The 22503-nt window shown below is 32.6% G+C and overlaps 1 protein-coding gene across 1 annotated transcript in view; it reads right to left on the reverse strand.

The window, feature by feature from the left end:
* Window positions 1-2409: 2409 nt before the first annotated feature.
* The window catches only part of LOC133187108 (macrophage mannose receptor 1-like), a 29328-nt gene continuing 9234 nt past the window's right edge, over window positions 2410-22503 (reverse strand). Inside the window, exons 9-14 of the mRNA XM_061322467.1 lie at window positions 21039-21157; window positions 16510-16645; window positions 15663-15830; window positions 15387-15520; window positions 8682-8806; window positions 2410-2589 (exon numbers count right to left, since the gene is read on the reverse strand). Coding sequence (XP_061178451.1) covers window positions 2507-2589; window positions 8682-8806; window positions 15387-15520; window positions 15663-15830; window positions 16510-16645; window positions 21039-21157 — 765 coding nt within the window. The 3' untranslated portion in view covers window positions 2410-2506. The remainder of the gene's footprint in view (window positions 2590-8681; window positions 8807-15386; window positions 15521-15662; window positions 15831-16509; window positions 16646-21038; window positions 21158-22503) is intronic.

A 22503-nucleotide genomic window follows, 5' to 3' on the forward strand; every position in this document is an offset into this window, starting at 1 on the left:
ACAAATATAGCCATTTTATGAGGTCTATACATACAATGTAGATATATAGACTTCACAGAAAAGCATATCGACTGAGCAAGAAGTGCGTAGTCGATAAGCTTTTCTGTGAAGTCGATATACCTATGGATTGACCGACTATATTTGCTATATTATTTTCTTTAGAAAGGAAACAGACAAACAAATTTTGTTTTTGAAGACTTTTCACCATTATAAACACATCTTAAGATTTTCCCTAAGTTATTTTTAGTAACTCAGGTCAATTTCGTAAAATATAATTTTGCACGTGATAGCAAGCAAACCAATCAGATTTATTCAATTACAGAGTGAAAATTATATATATATATATATATATATATATATATATATATATATATATATATATATATATATATATATATACACGGGAGGAAGTATACATTAAGCAAAATTATTTTATTATTTCTTCCATACAAAGGATAATTTCTTTGCAAAGAACAAAATCTAAAAAGGTAATTTCTCTCTAAATTTCATAAAGTTTTTTTTTTCGCAAAAAATTACGGTAGCCCCCCCCCCCCCCCCCCAAACAAACAAACAAACCCATCCACCCAAAACATATTACACGGAATTAATCACGATTCATTCTGCATTCAATTTTAAGTTCTACTCTGGAGACACCTTGCGATAATGTTTAGCATCTGATTTCTTCCTTGCGGCTGTCTATCACAAGCTCTCTCTGAAGTCGAGGGGAATCTTGTGATTCCCCTATCAAAACTAGTGATCACAACCGCCTCTGACTACACGGCAAGACAAGGCGTTAATAGAAGGTTAATTGAATTCCTCCGACAGTCACACGCAAAATCACCGACTAATAGGAAGTATTTCATTACGATATATCAACGGCTTTTCTTTAATAATTGCTCAAATTTGTCTTTGCTTTAATGAAGCCTTGTTCACGTTGCATGCCGTTTGGTAATTGTCTCCAGAAGTGTTTCTTTCATTCATTAGGGCGAAGATCAGGTGCGCCCATACGTGGCATGAATCGACCAATGAGGGTGAATTAGTATAGCACTATTTGTCAATGCGGACGGTTTGTATTCGTTGCAGATCGCCGGATGGACGTGATGCTGGTAATTCATTCCAACAGGAAGCCTTTGATGCTTTGGTTTCTTTACATGAATTCTATTTCATCTTCCAGCTGTGTTTTTATATTCTTGTCACAGGTCACTGATTAATTAGGATATGTTTAAAAAAAACAAAATTTCAGTCACCTTTATTTATATACATACTCATTAGGGTTAGAGAGTTTAAATCTTTTTTAATGCGGTTCAACTATCTTTTAGACAATGAAAGTCAGGAATGTGGCTTGCAACTAATTTTCAAAGACCTGTTTCCTAGTTCATGACTTTGTCAGCCGTTATAATAAAACAACATGTATATCCTTCGTACAGCTCATTAGTCTAGAGACAAGCATCCGATCGTGTACCATGACTCCATTGTTTGTTGGAGTAATTCATTGTATTCTGATGTTTATTCTGTTGTACTGTTACGTAAGAAGTGATGCAGATTTCGAAAAATCAGGAAATATAGTTCTAAAAAAAAAACAATACACAAGTGCATTCTGACAAATATCTCTAGGAGCGGATCCATACGACTTCCGGGAAGAAAGGGTGCAAATTATATTAACATGCCAAAATGAAAATAATGTACTCGTATCGTATATATTTTTTGTGGAATATGAATTTTCACAACATAAGAATTTGTTTAAAATACAATACTTTCTACAAAAAAACTTACGAATTTAATTCTGATAATTTTTTTTTTCATTTACATGAAATTGTAAACGATTTTTATCTTTTTAAAAGGAATGTAGAAAGATATTTTTACCCCAGAAATTTTAAACAAAATCATTAATTTTGCAAAATTTTACAATTTGCTAAGGTTTTTGGTCTTAGTGGTAAGTTCTTTCGTAAAACAGGCCCCAGCTCTTTATTAACAAGGTGCATAGATCAAAAACTCATTCTTTTTTTAATTAAATTCAAGACATATACTCCTTGGATTGAATTTGGCCATGCGAGGATCAAAAACTTTTAATTTTCAGAAACAATAATGTAGACAACACTACAAAATGTCAAACTAGTATCCATTCTAGAGATACGGAGAGGGCCATATGAATAGAATGGAGTCATTTATGCTTAACAAACAAATTGAAATTCAGGAGGAAGAATTAATGATGTATCATGTAACTATTGACATCATTTTGCATAAGATAAAAAAGATGAAAAAGTTATATTGATTTTCGTATATAATACTAAAAAGGTAAAAATAGGTACAATTTAGTACATGAACTTAACATTCTTGAAATTTACTTAGATCAACAGAAATAGAAATTATTTGAAATTGCAAACAGCCTTTACAGTTCTGAACTCTGCGGACAAACGTCTTCCTGTAATGTGTAGAATTCATAGAACCCATCGTATGTCTTGTACTTTTCCTGAAAATGCAAGCTGTAAAAAGGAGGTAGTTTACTTCACAAAAGTAGTTTCAGAAGACTTAGGACAAAGCAGGCGACAAAGCTTGGTGTGACGATGGAACTTGAAGATTGGAAACCGGCTGAAAAATATTAGAAAATGCAATAACATAACATGAACATCACAGCGAGTAATCGGACACTTGTTTTTATGAATATTATATAGTTACGTCAGAGACTAATTTGTGGGGTTAAAACTGTGATTTTTTTTTATCATTTATTTTAATAAATATAAAGTTACATGTTATATAATAAAAAAAAATGTGAGGAATTTTCGTGTGAGAAATCGATTTATCACCTTGTTTTCCAGGAAGACTGAATATTTAAGAAATGTTATTCTTTTATTATCCTTTTTTTATCCTTTCCCTAAAAATCTTACGTTTTATATTTAAATTTTAGGTCATTTTTATGAATGCATTCTTTCAGAGAGAAAAACATAACAATTATGTTATTTCTTCAAAGAATTTTTGATATTTTTTTTTAAAAGGAACCTTAGGGTAAATGTTTTCTTAAGATTAAAACTGGTCATAAGATAAAACAAGATGTGTTTGTGAAACACTGATGCCCCCGTATGGCAGCTTATGGCGAAGGTTAAAGTTTCTCAAATGCAAGTCAAAATCCAGGCCAAAAGATAAAAAATTTTAAATTTGAAAGCCCTAGCTGCAACTGTTCAAAAGTTATGGCGAAAGTTAAAGTTTTTTAAAAGTAAGTAAAACATCAAGGTCAAGGTCAAAGTTGTTGGTATCCAAAGGAAGGTCTTGTCACAAGGATTACATATGTGAAGTATGAAGGCCCTAGCACCAACCATTCAAAAGTTATGGCCAAGGTTAAAGTTTTTCGAAAGTAGGTCAAACTCCTATGTCAAGGTCAAAGGGTCAAAGTGGTTGGTATTCAAAGGAAGGTGGTGTCACAAGGATTACATATGTGAAGTATGAAAGCCCTAGCACCAACCATTCAAAAGTTATGGCCAAGGTTAAAGTTTTTCAAAAGTAGGTCAAACTCCTAGGTCAAGGTCAAAAGGTCAAAGTGGTTGGTATCCAAAGGAAGGTCTTGTCACAAGGATTATATATGTACGGTATAATAGCCCTAGCCCTAACCGTTCAAAAGTTATGGCCAAGGTTAAAGTTTTTCAAAAGTAGGTCAAACTCCTAGGTCAAGATCAAAGAGGTTGTTATCCAGAGGAAGGTCTTATCACAAGGAATACACATGTGAAGTTTGAAACCCAAGCACCAACTGTTCAAAACTTATGGTCAAGGTTAACGTTTTTCAAAAGTGGGTCAAACTCCAAAGTCAAGGTCAAAAGGTCAAAGTTGTTGATATCCAAAGGAAGACCTTGTCACAAAAAATACACATGTGAAGTTTGAAACCCCAAGCACAAACTGTTCAGAAGTTATGGCCAAGGTTAAAGTCTCATAAAATTTTGCAAAAGTGGGTCAAACTCCAAGGTCAAGGTCAAAAGGTCAAATATGATGGCACCCAAAGAAAGGTCTTGTCACAAGGAATACACATGTGAAATATGAAAGTCATAGCTCCAACCAATCAAAAGTTATGGGCAAGGTTAAAGTTTACAACAGACAGACAAACAGACAAACGGACAGACTGGACAAAAACAGTATACCCCCGGGATCTTTCGATCCGGGGGCATAAAAAATTAATGTACGAACATTATAGGAATGATAGTCTCGATCATCCAGACACTTGTCCTTATAACACAAAGATAGAGATCGAAGCGTCTTGATGATCAAGACTATAGGAATGAGAGTACCAAATCCCTTGATATTCAAGTGGCTTTGTTTGTTATGGAAAGTAGCATAGAGTACTGAATAGTGTGTGTTACCCGATTGGCTGAATTCAGGTATGCAATTATTTTCATTTTAAAGTAAAAATATCAATGTTTGAAATAAATGATTGAATGTAGGAATATTACAGAAAATATAGAAATACCATGGGAAGATTGTTGGAGTGGGGTTGATATTTTTGGCAGAGTATCATTTACTGCCGATCGTTATATGTTGTAAACAACCGCAATTTAGACCTATAGACGCCATGGGACCCTATATTTTCTTTGGGCTTTTTTTTATAAGCGTTTGGAATAAAGTTTCAAATGATGCCAAGGATTTGTCTCAAATTGAATTTGTAGAGTATTGAGAGGGCAAAAGGTTTGTAAAGAGTTCTACGAGAAAATAATTAGTACTCTTTTCCCATTAGGGCAAAAGCGGAGCATCCCTCGCAAAAGAACACATTGATCCCGATGTAAATTATTACTTCCGTTATGGACGCACTCTCTCACTCGCTCCGCTCACACATTCACAAGCACATTACTATATCCCTTCTACCTTCATTTCCAGATGATAATAAGTTTCTTGACACCTTTTTGTAATATTATAAGTAAATAATTACTCATGAGTTTCTTTAAAGTTATTGTTGGCAATAACATTGCAATTGTTCTTCAGAAATATAAATTCTTAAAATTTTAAACAAAAGTACAAATTAATTTCTTTACATGTTTTTAATGAAAACTATATACAGAGAGATGGAGAGAGAGAGAGGAGAGAGAATACTACATATCCTTTTCCATATCACAGTCAAGGTTACGTTCTTCTTGAGTAATGCAAACCAAGGCAATTTATATTAATTCCTTGATTTGAAAATATTCCTTAGGTACACATAACCTTGTGCTAATACTGCTAAAATTAAAGATTATTTTCATAATAAAAAATTTTTTTTTTTTCTGAAGATGTTCAAAGTTTCAAATTTTTGGCTTTCTGTTCAGAGATTCACATTTTTGACTTTCTGTTCGGAGTTACAGTACGTATTTTTGAATTTCGAGAACTGCAGTGTACATCTTAAACAAACTGACTTTGTTTCGAGCCAAATTGCTTTAGGTGATACTGGTGTCTTTTGTTTCTTCCAAAATATCTCTTACCAATATTTTTAGAGAGAGAGAGGGAGAGAGAAATGGTAGGGGTTTTTTTCTAAAACATTTTGTTGTATAAGTGGACTTTCAGAGAAAGAAGAAACAATTTTACCCGTTTTCAAAAGAAACATCTTTCTAAATATTCTGAAAAGGGATTTTATACGAAGTCAGACGTTGACACACTCTAGAATCGCATAATTCAAAGAGTGGTTTTTGTATTGCAAAATTGGTCAATCTGCCTGTAGTATCAATTTTCACATGGGAATTGTTCAGCTCTTTAAAATAATTTGATCAATCATCTATGTGCTGCATCCGAAGCCTGATTGACATAGACATCCCTGGAGGAGACATCTACATACGTTTCGTCAATGTAGGACTTACGGCTATTTGAACCTGCTCCGAAACTTTATTGTAAATGCACTGTAGTTTGAATTCACTTTTTTGAATACATCATGAACGAAATGAAAATTAGCATTTATAATACCATTAAGTGTTCATCATTGGATTTAGAATTGCATAGAAATAATCACACTCTAAAACAATCTACTCAATGATACATAGAAATGTGCCTGATACCAGGTTATGCATACATAACTGATCAATAAAATGCGGTTCAGAAGCATCACATTTAACACATGATTTGTAGTATGCATCCCCGGATTCAAAAGTCTACAAAATTGGACTTCTTTTGTACTTTGGAATGATTAACTGCACAAATATCTATCTAATTATTCATTCTGAATACATATTGAGATTATGAATCAAGGATGACAACCCGCATCACTGGTGATATCTTTGATGCATTGATGCAAGTTTGATCAATATTAGTGAGATAGCTACTTGGAAATAATTCTGCTTGAAGACTTAAAGAAGACCCTGAGATCATGAAACAACTTCAAGTTTAAATCTCATTACATGAATTGCGCTGAAATGGTAAATAATGGTTTCTAATAAAAGCTTTTTTTAAACTGCATTACCGAAGAGCTTTTATGCAAAAATTTTGACTTGGCTGATAACTAATAAAGCATCTGACAGATAACTGAAATTTTGACTTGTATACCTAAGCCTGTTTTCATGATCGTGGGATCTGATCTCTTAATTTTAATCACTTAAACCATTCTTCTTGTTACTACTGTACAAAGAAGAATCTCCCTTTATAATCTTACATATGAAAACAAAATTTCTGGGCCAAAGATGGTATCTAAAATCAAAATTTTGCAACTGTCTAGCAGACATCTACTTATGAAGAATAAATCAAAACCGGAAAGAAAATTATTGTCAGTGTGCATGTTACTGAGCAATACATGTAGTTCAATTAACTTGAACTTTTACGCTTAAATTGTAACTCTTATATTAATCACTTTAACCTCAATCATATTTTATCAAATGTAACAAGAAGTCTGTGAGAGAATGCTCACTAGTAATACCCCAACTGTGATGTGAATATACACTCTCATGTTGTCATCGAATTCATACAAAAATAAATCCCACCATATGGCATGCCTTAAGAAAGACTGTGCTAAAATTTCGAGCATCTGCGCTGAGTAGTTGCTGAGAAAACTGTGACGGAAATTTGTTACGGACCGACGCACGAATAAACAGGAAGTTGACATCGGATTCAAACAAAAATGAATCCTACCATATGGCATGCCTAAACAAAGACTGTGCTAAAATTTCAAGCATCTGTGATGAGTAGTTGCTGAGAAAACTGCGACGAAAATTTGGTACGGACAGACACACGGACACATAGACACACAAACACAATACCACAGACAGACAGACAGCTAGACAGAAAGACACACAAGGGTAAAACAGTATACCCCCTCTCCTTCGGAGCGGGGTATAATTACAAAAATAGTTTAAAAGAAAATGTTAACGATGAAATGGCGCGAGTAAATTATTGTGTGACCTTTTTAGCACTAATAAAGTATCATATGTTGAGTACTAAAAATCTAAAATGATCTTTATAGTATATTTTCTTACAGGAAGTTTTTTTTTTATTAATTTCGTGCTGATCGATTAGATATGTCGTGTTATTTCAAAAAATAAAATAAAAAGGTTGGGTCAGTGATGTAAATTTTGAAATATTGGGCAAATTATGCACATTTCAGGCTAAAATCAATGTTAATTTTATCTTGCTTTACCAATATAGCTGCATATTTTGAAAACTGAGAAACTTTGTAAAAATTTGTTCTAAAAGTATCATTTGAAACCTAATTTGAAAATTCCAAATGTATGATAGCGTGAAAATTAATAGCAAAGTTCCAGCATTTTGAATTAAAAAAAATCTGTAGATGAACTGATTTCTATGCAAAAAATCCTTCCACCAAAAGAAATAGTCCCTCATGAAATTTATTTCTGGTCGATTGTGTGAGCGTTTTTTTTAAATTGAAAATTGACAATTTACATTGCTTATCCGATAGCTTATAAGAATTAAATTTGTAATTGATAATTTTGATATTTTAGGTTCTATCAAAACTTTTCTTAAAAGTTCACGAGTGACATACTTTAAAAACAATCAAGACTGGACAGAAGGGAAAATGTCTAGAGGCCATAAAAGGAATCTGCACAATGATTTAACTTTAACTAGGACCGATCATCGAGGACATATCATTTCTTATGGATATTGTAAGGGCAAGTCGATGGAACTGGGGGTAAGATGTACAATTTCTAAAACGAGGTAATTTATTGGCAAACAAGTTGATGAAACAAGAATATCAGCTGTCTCGTTTAAAGTCATCATTTCGTAAGTTCTATGGTCGATACAATGACCTTGTCAGCAAATACAATTAATCATTGAGTCAAATGCTGACTGACGTTTTTCATACTAATTGTTAGGCCATTATTTACACACTGAATTGTCGACGGATTTTTCCGTTATTTCCCGATCATGACAAGGAGCACACGGCAGGTGTGACCGTCGGCAGGGGATGCTCACTTCTCCATGGCACCTGATCCCACCTCTAATGTTTAGAGGTCCGTGTTTGCTCTGCTCCTATTTTGTATTGTTTAATGGACTTTTGAGCTTGAATCCTATTCGTTATCTCCATATATTTCATGAAACAAACTGTAATACAGTTGTACATACATAAAGTAAAAGTTGACGTACTCTGTGAAAATCAGAAAGAACCAGATTCAAATTCATAGCAAACGAACATTTGTATTTTTATTGCTTTTTCCTTTTTAAGATGAAATTGATTTTATTCGTTTTAAAACAAGGTCTGAGTTGCTTTTGTTTTTTTTTTTTTTTTTACTTACGAACAGGCTTCTGGCAAATGAAGTAGGCCTTAGCATCACATGGCAGATCATTGAATCTCCCTCCTTTATACATAGCAGCACAATTTTCATTGCCGCCTGCATTATTTGGTTCATTCGCCCAGTTTCTGAAAAAGTATGATATAAAGTGTTTACCTGAAAGAAAAAAAAAGGACAACACAATAAAGCCATTCCACGAGTAAATCATTTTTTTCAGCTTTCCCATCGTCAACTTTCCTTATTTATGTAGTAACACCGTGCTATCACCTGAATATGGTGTTTCACAACTCCCAACTTATTCGATACTCAATAGCATGCTCCGAGTACGATCAATTTTTAAACCACAGCAGGCTACTGACAGATAAGTTGATGTGACAGGGATTTCAACAACCCCGTTTAAAGTCAGCATTTTGTAAATTCTTTGGTCATTATAATGACCTTGTTAGCAAATATTACCCCCGTTACTTATCACTGGGTTGTATTTTGGCTGACATGTTTCATACCAATTGTTAGGCCTTTATTTTACCGATTTTGACTACTGAATGTGGCCTCTACCTGATCAATGCGTAGGGTGTGACCTGTCAACAGGGGATGCTTACTCCTCCTAGGCAGCTAATCTCACCTCTGGAATTTCCAGGAGTCTGCGTTTTATGCTTTCTTCAATGATTTGTATTGTTTATTGATTTTTTTAAGATCGATCACTATTCGTGATCTTTCCCCTATGAAGTGAGCAAAACATATTATATTATCTTTGTGTCTATATGTCAGATTCATAGATACGAGGGTTGTCCCAGAAAAACGCGAACTTTTTAAATATTTCATAAACTACCTTACCAAAATTAATCATTTTTGGCACAATGTTGGGAAATGATATTTTCCGTCTTTTTTTACCAAATACTGTGAAGTTGGAATGTCACATGCATCTAGAAACAGCATTTAAAGGATGTTAAATATCGTTGGTCGGCGCACGGCAATTTCTTGACTTTCAGAATTAACATTGCCATCTATATTTTTCTTTGTTACAAGGCTATACGGAATTATAATGTGACAAAAATTACATCCATAGAAACTGTCCGATCTAAAGTACTTGTGTGTAAAAGATTAATACTTTGAGATCATAAATAACAAAAATATGACGTTATATGACAAAACACTATTAGTTAGATATTGTTAAAAACAGCGACGTCGGGCGATACTGCGGCGCACCAAATTATCACTCATTACTGTGTGGAGCGGGGTATGTCTCCTGTTCATACGGGAAAAGAGCTGGGAACGAGGAAACGACACAAATTCATGTATCGAACACTGGTTTATACCTAGTAAAAGAGGTTCAAAGATGGATGGACTGGTTATCCGATGGAAGAAGCGTTTGGTAGACCAACAAAAATGACGACAAACTGAAAAGTCTAGAGCTGGACGTCATACGTGGAGACCGTCTTTAACTATGCGAGTAGTTAAGTTTAAGATCGGGGTTGGAAAATTGTCTATTAAAAGAATTAATTCCTTGATTTATTCTTAACTGTAGTTCGCGTGAAATTGGATATCTTGGTAATTTAAAAAATCAAATACAGTATCGAATTTCTGCTGCGAACGAATTTTTAAAAATGCACGATTCCTGAACAAATCCAAAAACTCCACGAGCTACGTTTTGACGTCATCGGTGTTGCGCCGGGAGCTACTTTGGATGAGTGATTTATCAGAGAGAAAAATGTTATTTATAGAGATATTTTATTGAAATTTCTGTGAATTATGTAAAAAAAATGTTAATTATAGTACATACCAATTTTTAACTTTATAATATTAGTGAAACGAAAAATATTGAAAAAGTTCGCGTTTATCTGGAACAACCCTCGTAATTAATTCAAAAACTTCTACATGAAAAAGAAGTCTCTTGCTGTGGTCTTCAATTCGACATTTAAATAAATCGACGACGCTTTATCAATCAAAATAATTCATTTTCATTCCTACGTTGATTCGATATAGTGTATCCCTTTGAAATCGAAATAAAAGACACCACAGGGACTAGCACATATGGATATTTTAATAGAAAAAAATATTAATGGCAACTTAACAACAAAACTTTATGATAAACGTCACGATTTCAATTTTCAATCGTCAACTTCCTTACTTATGTAGCAATGTACCCTTATCACCTGCATACGGGGTTTATGTCTCTCAGTTGATTCGATACGCAAGAGCATGCTCTACATATTAATAATTTTTTTTTAAAAAAGACAAGTTATTGAAAAATAAGTTGATGAAATAAGAATATAAACAGTCCCGTTTAAAGTCACATTTCTCGAATTCTATAGTCGATACAATGACCTTGTTAGCAAATATAATCTATCGTTAAGTCAAATGTTGATTAATTTTTTTCATACGAATTGTTAAGCCATTATTTTCACACTGAATTGTCTATGGAATTTGCCCGATGATGACAAGGAGCAAACGCCGGGTGTGACGGGTCGACAGGGGATGCTTACCCTCCATGGCACCTGATCATACCTCAGATGTTTTTAGAGTTCCATTTTTGCACTACTTCCAATTTGTATTATTCCAATGGACTTTGAGCTTTTTCGTCATATTTCATACAAAACGATCAACACTCAGGAATATCCACCCTATAACTTTTTTACCATAAAAAAGTTTATACTAAAGACGTGGGTTAATTTACGTTATGTACACGGTCACCAATTTTCCGCGGAAGTTTGTCAGAGGATACCTAAAGTGCATACAAGGTAGACAATGGCAATTTAAGGAATTTTCTACGCGAGAATTGAACAGAAATTGTGAATCCGTGAATTATGACCATGTGGAAAAAATGTACGTTTACAGTATTTGATATTTTTACATGCATTCTTTGACACAAGAGCTTTGTCAATCACCGGGGAGACTTTGTGACCTTTCACTTGATATGACTGTGATATTTATCATAAAAAAATTAAAGTATTTTGAAGAAAAAAAACATATCAGGATTCATGATCTTGTGACTTACATCTCAAACTTCCTTTCTGACATGTTTCTCTTCAATATGAAAATGATAAGATATGAAGATAATAATTATAAAACAGATCATGAAAAACTTTACTTTTTTAAGTAGATACGAGATTTCTGGGTTTCAGTGGCTTATACATCTAGCTCCTGCAGATCTCATGCATTTATTATGAAACACCTCAACTGCCTAATGTGAACAAATATATATCCTCATTACATAATGATACCAGTATTTTGACATTTAAATGTCGATAATTCTTCATATTAAAATGATGATAGTATGACATTAAGTGAACCTTTTTTGTCATTTTATGCCGAAACTTTTCATAATCTGTTAACACTTTGACATTATATGCTGATATTTTGTCTTTAAATGCTCATACTTCTTCATCATATGATGACAGTTTGTACTTTCTGATACTTCATCATCATATTATGAAAATTTGACATTATATGATGATACTTCAACAGTATATAAAGATACTTTATAGTCTGATGAATATACTCGCTTTTTCTAGAGAAATTTCGGGTATATTTTTGTTATCCTGTTCCGTCCGTCTGTCACACAATTTTCTTCCTTATACTACTCCTACATTTTAAGCAGTACACAACACATCTTTCAGAATATGATTGGTGTTGCCTTGTACATGTGCTGAAAGATCTTGAAATTTTCATTTCTAGCCTGGGGCCAAATGGGGGTCTAATAAAACATTTTCTACAATAAAGCTTCTTCCCTAACCTCCTCTTACATTTTTAGCGGAGTAAGGAGCTGATGCTTACGTCGTGGGTTCGAATCCCACTGTGGTACGTGTAAACCGGTCATTCGGATGAGACTATATAAACCGAGGTCCCGCGTCGTAGTAGGTGTTGGCACGAAAATGTTCCTCCACTGCTCAATGGCCCTGAATGCCGAGTATAGGTATGAATTTGCAGCCCTCCACCGGTAAGTTCTGGCGTCTCCAAACCAGTATAAAAATTCTCGAGAGGGACGTTAAACAACAAACAAAATATAAAAGAGGTCCGTAAGCAAAAATACTCATTTGAGCATTATATATATATATATATATATATATATATATATATATATATATATATATATATATATATATATATATATATATATATAGTAAATATATATATATATATATATATATATATATATATATATATATATATATATATATATATATATATATATATATATATATAATAGTAAGTTAAAGGACGTCACTGGAACCTCGAGTTTTGCTTCTTTATAACCGAGCTGAGATTCTTTATAGCCGTATAAAAACATAGTCAAAGGTCTTGTACAGGATACTTCAAGGTTCCTTATAACCGAGATTTCCTTATAAGCGAGTTTTTTTATAATCGAGTTTTACTGTATATATTTTGTGTAAAATAAAGAATTACTGTCACAGTGGCTTCTTCCCTGGTTATCTAAATATAAAGAAGAGCAAATTTAGAGGCAAGCACATAAGTGCATGTATTACTGTCTTATGACAGCGTTAATTATTTGTTACTTTCTGTTGAACTTGATATTTGAGTGATATATTTAAAGTCAAAAATTCCGGAAAGCAAGACAGGATATCGTTTCAACAAAAGTGAAAAGGTAACTAGAATTACGTATTGCTTATGAAAACTAGTACTGAAATGAGAAGAATGCCAAACTATTGTTTGTAACCTGTCTGTCCAAGAATTTAGTAGTGCATTACACATCAGTGCAATGCATTATTTTCTGTATACCAATTTTCTTAAATTAAAAATGAATTTAAAATGGACATGGAAATTATTTTTTAAGATTAAAAAATACAAAATAATAAAAATGAACTTTACAATTTAACTTAGTGCTAAACTTTTTTTTTGTATTCAAATACACTTTCACTTCTATAACATTCTCTCCAAATTATAACTACCACGAATTTAAATTTTCATACTTATTTTAGATAAGCTTTGTTCTCAAAGAATGATCAATGCAGTTTAGAAAGTAATTAAGAAAATTATTCCAATATGGGGTAAACTAATTAACGATACACTGTACACTGATAATTGCCACCTAATGAATAGAGTATCAACAAAACACACAATTAAAAAGTGCAATATATTGTTTTGAGAAGTCCTCAACATATATGTACTGATCCATTTCTCCTGGCCGTGTTTATGAAACGTTAATTGACCTGGTCTAGTGGAGCTGACAATGCCCAATCACTTGGACCAAAAAAGGGAATAGAAGTCAGGCATGCTACTTTTAATTATAGTAGAGCAAAATGTACCCTATGTTCAACTCTTTTCACTTGTCAATGTATTTAATTTTTTTTTCATAATTATAATTATATTATAAGGTGCTAAATCAAAATATCTATGTCTGATAAATAAAATTCAAACAGTTCAGGGAAGGGGCGGATAATTGAACAACCCCAAATGTTTGACCCAATAGTTACACAAAAGTGCATATTTACCTTTTTGGTAATTGAAATGTTTCTTGAAATTTGATAAATACTAGTAATGATATTCAAATTTGAATCAACATTCATTAAATTTAATATTTGAGGGTGGCGTGAGTCTTTATGAAAATAGTTGCACATATTTGCACATATTTCTATCTTGGAAAACAGTAAAAAGTAATGGTAATGATCATGCATTACTTTAAGTAATAGTAATGTAAAGCATTGCTTAAAAAATAGAGTAATGGTAATGGTATTTCAATGCCCAAATTCTGGAAGTAATGGTAATGTAATACAATGTAACAATGTAATCAGCCCTAAGCCTGTTTAACAAACTCATTTCTAATTTTCATTAGACAAAATTGGTACCATATATTATTTACATAATACCCAGGCTCTTTTTGAAATACCAACGGCTTCAAATTCTTGGGCAAGCAGCTCACAAACAATCTGGCTTTATTTTTTCTCTTTCAAAATGTTCAGATCGTTCACAGTAGCTCAGTCATTAGGTCGTGAGTTCGAATCTCGGCCGCGACTTACCTAAGTCGATAAAAAATGGGTAGCAACTGTTCCTTCGCCATGCGCTCGACATTTTGAAGTGAAAGTTGCGGGTCCTTCGGATGAGAACTTAAAAACCAAGGCCCCGAGTCACGACAGGCGTTGGCACAATAAAGATCCCTCAATGGCCCTGAGTGCCGAGTAAAGGTCAAAATAAGAAGCCCTTCACCGGTATATGGTGACGTCTCTATATTAGTGAAAAATTCTCGAATTGGACGTAAAACAACATACAATCAATCAATCAATCAAAATGTTCATAAATCTGTTGCAAACCCCCTTTTCTCCAGTACATGAAACAATTGAAATTAGGCCTTCCCTTTCTTTCCAGGAGTTTGTAATTTAAACTTTTCAACAAAATAAAATGTAATATTAAAAGTATAATGAATTAATGAAAAAGTGTCAGTATATAAAGAACAAAGTATCAGCATAAATGGAAAAGAATCAGCATATAATGGGGAGGAATCAGCATAAAATGTTGAAGTATCAGCATATAATAGAAAATTATCAACTTATAATGGAAAAGTATCAGCATATAATGAGGAAATAGCAACAGAATTAACATTATCCACATACGGCAAGTGAGCAGCTTTCAACATTGGAGCATAAGTTTACGAATTTGACAATTCGTTATATCGAATTCAGAAATATATTTTAATAGGTCCTAAATGGGCTTCTGTATGAGTTGCATCAAACTTTTTTTTTTACTTAAACTCACAAAAGGGAGGGATCTGGAAGGGCGGTTGCTCCATTAAACATCCACACTCCTTCCGCCTGTTGATCGTTTAAGCCAGTCCACCAACCGCCCCCGGAATTCTTAATCTGCAATGTCACCTGTGACTGCACGAAAGTCTACATAAAACAAATGTAAATCGTACAAGTATATTAAAGTAGATGATGTCTCATGGGTATAGTATAAGAAAAACTGATATGTGAGGACTTTTTATGATTTAGTTCTTAATTCTTAATTTTTCATGTAAGGAAAATAAATCACTTTTTCGCCCTGTGAATCAATGGACAGGTAATTTGCTGTAACTCCTGCGTCAGACGCCAGATCGTTACATCTTTGGTAAACATCTTTCCATCGGAGTTTATCGGAGGAAGACGCGTTACTAAAGAAGTAACATGAGTTTCCGTTTCCGACCCAATTGGTTAGACACGTCTGAGACCCTTTGTAAATAAAATTCATTCTTCAGCATCTTAAAATAGTAATGGAATCATTCATTCTCATGGCATCTAAAAACCTCAAAAATAACAAAATATAATCTAACTTTGAAAAGCTGATTGTGTGACCTTTACTATAAGATATCTATCATGATAAAGGTAAATTGAGTCCATGCGTCCATTTTTAATTTGATTTGATGACTTTTAGCGTAAGGAAGGAAAATGTTACATAAGTATTCCTTTGAAAGAAAATGATGGCGAAGCCTCATGCTCTGATGCATTTACTCTTCCTAAATTTTTATGTAAGAATAAAAAAAAACTCACAAAACAGTCAACAACTCCAAACACTGAAGAACAAATGATTTCTACCTACTCAACAGGTAATACAAAATTAACTATCCCAAGAATCAAAACCTATTATTCTGCGTGGCTCATAAGTGACAATTTTTTCCTTGCATAGAGAAAACGTGCATTTATACACCACACCATGTGACCGTGTATTAAATTCTATCATTTTAGAGATCGAAGTAAAGTTTTTGGTACATATGTCATTGAAAATATTACAGAAAGCTTAGGCTTCCAATCTAATAAAGTGATCCATCGCGTGCCGTTGTTGGACTCCACTGTGATTAACATTAAATATAACCTTGATCACACAATCAATAAAAAACAGTAACTTTACCTGGTGGTTTGGGGTATTCGCAGATATATCCCAGGTGAGCTTGACAGTCTAAATCATTCAGGACCCCGTCTCCAAACATCTGGCCACAGTCCTCATTGGAAGCATAATTATTTGGTTCATGTCTCCAATTCCTTCACCAAGAATAGAAAAAAATATCTTGGGCAATCAAGTAGATCAATTAATTTTGCTATCTCAATATAAATGGAATAAAACATGATAAATGTTAATGGATACTTTATAATGCCTTGGAAGGAGAAGAGTTTGGTAAATATAAGTCTTACAAGTGTTTTTTTTCCGTAAAAATATTAAATAAGTTGTTAAACCTGCTTTTGACTTGCGCCACGTGGTCTTAAATTACTACCTGTGTTACTCGAAAAAAAATTGAGTTGGAATAATTGATACAAGTATTAAATGAGATCTAGATGTCATCTTTGAGAAAATATTTTGCACTAACTTAACCTTAATTTTTAATTAGATAAAAAAAATTCACAAAATCATTGATTTCATATTGATAAATTTTTAAATATTAGTTGAGGAATACTTAACAGTCTTCTTAAAAGCTATTTAAAGTAAGATAATTTATCAAAAAGTTTCAAAATGCTCTCCAATCCTGATTGGTTTCGAATTTCTGTGCATGAATCAAAATATTCTCCCACGTTGAATTCAAAAGAAATAATAATTATATCCATAGATTTTTTTTTTCAATTCTATGAATTTATTTGATAATCTGCAAACATATTAAAAAGATTCTAAATAACAAGTTTGGTGGATAAACTTGGAGTGGCATGAGATATGAGTGCAACCGAGAGCTTGTTTTTATGAATATTGAACATTACAGTATTTCGACCGGTACTTAAACCAAATCCGTCTAATTTCGGAAGTTGGTTGAACCACAAATACAATATGGTATTCAAACTCAAAGTGCATTTAGACAATACAAATCGGGAGCAGAGCAAACACAGACCTGTGAAAACATCAGAGGTGGGATCATGTGCCATGTAGGAGTGAGCATCCCCTGCCGACCCCTCACACACGCCGCGTGCTCAATCAATAAAAACAATCATACCCATTTAAAGTTATGGTCACAAAATGCAAGATAACGTATGTTTTATACGAGTTACAGGTGATATGATCATTACAAGAGCTAAAAATCACACGAAATTTAGAAATTGATCGATGTGTGCTTGAGATTGACCAATTACGAAGATGGCTTTACAATTAAGGTAAAGTATTAAAATGACGTGCTATCAGTAGCACCGAAACACTATCACCTAATTAGTTGTGATATGTATAACTGGATTATATTTTTTTTAAAGACTGAATCGATGTGTGCAAGATGACTCTCGATTCGTGATTATTCTGTTATAAACATCAAATTACACGTAATCCATTACCAACTAAGATCACCTGTTCTACTTGTTATCTTTTACCCTCAACTTAACCTTAAATGTACTGCGATAACCCTCAACTACATGTACCGAGAAAATCATCAACTTCATGTACTGAGATTTAACCTTCGACTTAAGGACATACGAAACGTACCTTACCTACTGATATTTTTTCAAGATATTCTTGATTTAAGATTGAAATGCCATCAGATGTTGTTAGGCAAAATATCAGCATGTATTACCAGGGGTTTTGAAAAGATATCAATTGATGAAAATCCTTGTATAATTCAAAGAAATATATATAAAAATTACTCAGTATATATTCTAGATGTTTTGTTTATCCAAACTTGTTTTAGAAGACATGTACAATAGCATATATAGACATTAAAATGTAGCACACAGTTCCTTCAAGTATTGGAAAAAGACAATAAAGTTCAAACTACGTTGCGTATGTCCTTAAAGGTAATTGTCACTTTATTTTGTATTTCTTCACACGCATGCTTTGATCGCTCTTAACTTACACATACGCCCGTCGGATGGGACGTTAAATGCTGCAGCGTGTCAACCCCTTAGCACGTGAACAATCGTTTCTCTGGTGCAAAAAAGAGAAACCCAAAAACTTTCAAAAGAGTGAATTTAAAAAAATGACAAAATGCATGTTTTTTAGCCTACACTAAAAGTACAGGCAATTGGAATAAATTTCTATGTCTCAGAATATGCCTTTAGATAGTGTCTAAATACCTGCCAAATATCTCATTGATATATCAATTCAAAAAAAAAGTTATGCCCAAAAATGATGCTTAAAATGTCAGGACTGCAACACCTTTTTGTGACATTTTAAAAATTCAATATTTTTTAAGATCTGTGAAATAAATGATTATGGTTTATGGTGGAAATAAAGACTTCCCTGATAATATTCAAAGTATTGAGCTTCAAATGTAGACTGTAGCAACTTTTGTTTGACCAAGTTGTGGCCATGGCTGATGTTGAAAAAAAAAATGTTATACCATGTCAGGAGTGCAACAGAAAAAATAAAGTGTTGCCAAAAAAACATCGATTTTAAAAATCCGAAGGACAATTAAGTCAAAAAAGAATTTTCAAAGTGTAAAACAATACCTGATATACAATTTAAAACTTCAAAATGTTATATAAATCATAAGCAGCATTAATTAAAGTCAAGTATCTGTGCATACCCAATAATGTCAAGAGTGCAATATCTGATGTTTTGCTCCCCAACATGAAAAAATTTTAATCAGTATATGATTCTCTGATTTTTATTTTGGAAGATACAGATACAAAGAACATATTTACCAAATATATTTATCAATTACAGGGTATGCCTGTGTTTCAGAGCTATATTTCTATTGTCAGGAGTGCAACACATTTTTTTTAAAGATTCAAGTTATATGATGAAAAGACTTCTACTCATGCTATAAAGAAATATCGTTAATTAATTACGTTCTATTTGTATAATTTAGTACTAAATTATTGACAGTTTTTTTTTTAATTAAAATCCTTCTCTTTTTTTTCAATTTCATCAATTCAGATGTGTTTTTATTATTTCTTTGATTTTTTAAAGAATGTAAAAAATAAACACACTGAAAATTTTTTATAAAGTTCAAGTAATTCCACCTCAACCTCACTGAAACAACAGAACATAAGTTCTGATATAGTTTTCACTTCACAATTCCACTTTAAAGAATCCCATGCTCTTGGTCAGGAGTGCAACAAATGTGATAGAATTATTGCTGATCAAATATGAATAAATATAAAGAAAAAATTGATGAGTAGAATGTTTCTGATTGACGTCAGTTGCTTACAGTGTTTGTCCTGTGAAGGAAAATATACTATAAAATATATTGTATCCTTAAATATATGTTTTAGCTAGTTTTTTTTTTTTTTTTTTTTTTTTTTTTTTTTTTTTTTTTTTTTTTTTTTTTACATAAATAGGGTATAATTCAAGATATAAAGTCAAGTTTAAATACTTTCATGTGTTTTAATTATGAATTATTGGACTATAAATATTGCACAATTTCGTTACCACTTGATGTTGTCAACACTTTATAAATTTTTGTGTTCTGTGGTTTTAATTTTGAATTTTAATGCAGTCAGGAGTGCAACAAAACTGTTTTATAATTATCAATGATCTTCATCTATCTTTACTAAAAATAAATTGAGAGAAATGTTTGATACTATTTGATGTTCAAAACTTTATGTCTTTCAACTAATTACAGATATTTTACAGTCAATTCAGAGAATAGTTTTCTTAACTTAACAAATATTTTTAAATACAATGTATTACACATTGCAAATACTCATGTTTTGAAGTCTTGTAAGTATATAAAAACGTGCCGTAAATGATAAAAAATATCAAAACGATGAATTGATTTACAAACTAAGAATGGGTTATTGTGTGTTATAATTTTTAAAACAATGTTAAATAAAATCGGATATCAGATGTCAAGAGTGCAACACAATAATGTAACATAGGGTCACTTCGAAATCTAGTATTTTTTGTAAGAAAACTTTTATGTCAAAATTTTCTTTTGGCATAAATTAAGAGAACTAACCTAAATGGACAAAAAAATGATTTGGGTAGAATTTTATTGTTTCATATTTCTTTCATATTATAACTTTTCAAACCAGAATTGAAAAAATAATGTAAAATTACAATCAAAAAGCCAAATATTTTCCACATATACAAGAACAGAAACTCAATCAAGGTTGAGATCTGATCATTTATATCCCTGATACCATTTTGAAGCATAAAAACTATAATTTCTTTTGATTATGTATTTTAGAAAGTCTTTTAGGATATAGTGATATTTTCTTTTTTTCAAATAAAGTTTTACTAATCAAAATTCTGAAACTTTTTCTTATCCAATTGTCTATTCTATTGCAACTTCGGGAATTTCAACTAGAATTCATTTACAATATGATGATATAAGTGAAAAATATGTTATGGGTAGTTGATTTTTTCAAAAAATTTCAATTTGGTGGTATTTTTTATTCACCCAATACCGGCCAAGGAACGTAAATTTTTATCGCCGAAATGTGGCTGCAATATGCCAACTCGGCGTTAAACAATTTTACCTTACACGTAATCCTTAACATACTGACATTATTATCAACTTACACGTAACTCGCATTACACGTAGATCCGTCCTGCCACAGCCATGTCCCCTCGTGTCCAGCATCCCTCAGACCTGTCCAGTAGCCCCGCCACCCAGGCATCTCAATTACTTTTAACCACGCCTATAAAGAAAGGAGAAATATGTCTTAATAAGTGCGACTTGGTTTTATTTTTCCAAAGCCTTCACATTTTTCACTTAAGGGTATATCGATATCATGTTATTTAACTCGTTTTCGCCCAAAAATAAAATCATTAGACTGATCATAGATATATTTCATCCACACAAAAAAATACTAAGATGATAGTCTGCCTGTAACGGAGTTTAACATATTTAAACTAAGATTCATCCTTTAGCAGGTTATTGTGGGCTTATTTTTTAAGAGGAGGGGAATGTTACACATATATTTTTGTCTCCCGCTTTCACTGAAAGTGGGAGATATTAATTTGGGTCTGTTTGTCCGTCCGTGTGTCTGTATCTCTGTGTATACTTTTATTTCCGGACGATATCTCAAGAAGCTTTGGCAATGAAATATTATATCACAACTTCCTATGCCCTAAAGACCCCTATTGATTTTGAGTCAAAAGGTCAAAGGTCAAGGTCATAAATTCATACATTCTGTCTGTGTGTAACACGTTCGTTTCCGGACGATATCTCAAGAAGCCTTTGCGCTTTTGCGATGAAATTTTATACACAACTCCCTATGGCCTAAAGAGACCCCTATTGGTTTTTAGATCAAAAATTCGTAATTCAAGATCATAAATTCATACGTTCTGTTTGTGTGATACACTTTGTTTCCGTGCAATATCTTTAAATGTCTCTGAGCTTTGGCAGTGATTTTTTTTTCACAACTCCTTATAGCCTCAGGAAGATCCCTATTGATTTTAAGGTCAAAAGGTCAAAGGTCAAGGTCAAAAATCATACATTACTAATAACATTTTCCTAAGGATAAATTTTAGTTTTCTTTGAGCTTTCTTCGATAAAATTTAATATCACAACTCAGATGGTCTAAAGAAGACCCCTATTGATCTTGAAGTCAAGGTCGTAAACTCATAAATTCTGTCTTTGTTTACTTTTTCCAAACTATATTTTAAAAATACTTTGAGATCTTGCAATATTGTATATTACAACTCCCCATGGCTCAAAAAAAAAAAAACAAAGGTTCAAAAGGTCAAAGTCAGAAATATATATATAGTATAGCATGTTTTAAGATAATAATTTTAGTTTTTCTGTACGCTTTTGCAATGAATCTTCTGGTCATGAATTTCTTTAACTTAAAAAGACTCCTATTGACTTTAATGCCAAAAGTCGAAAGGTCAAGGTCGGCCTTTTTCTTTTTCCATCTGCAAAATTTTTCCGGTTCTTCCACCCCTCTTCTTTTTTCCGAAAGCGGGGGACACAAATTCTCTGAATTAGCTTGTTAATGTTTACCTCTGTTTTCATATATACTAATTTACAGTGCACAGGAAG

This window comes from Saccostrea echinata, unplaced genomic scaffold (genome assembly GCF_033153115.1).
Source record: "Saccostrea echinata isolate AGI-Se365-2 ecotype Australia unplaced genomic scaffold, CSIRO_AGI_Sech_v1 ptg000014l, whole genome shotgun sequence".
Classification (NCBI taxonomy): domain Eukaryota; kingdom Metazoa; phylum Mollusca; class Bivalvia; order Ostreida; family Ostreidae; genus Saccostrea; species Saccostrea echinata.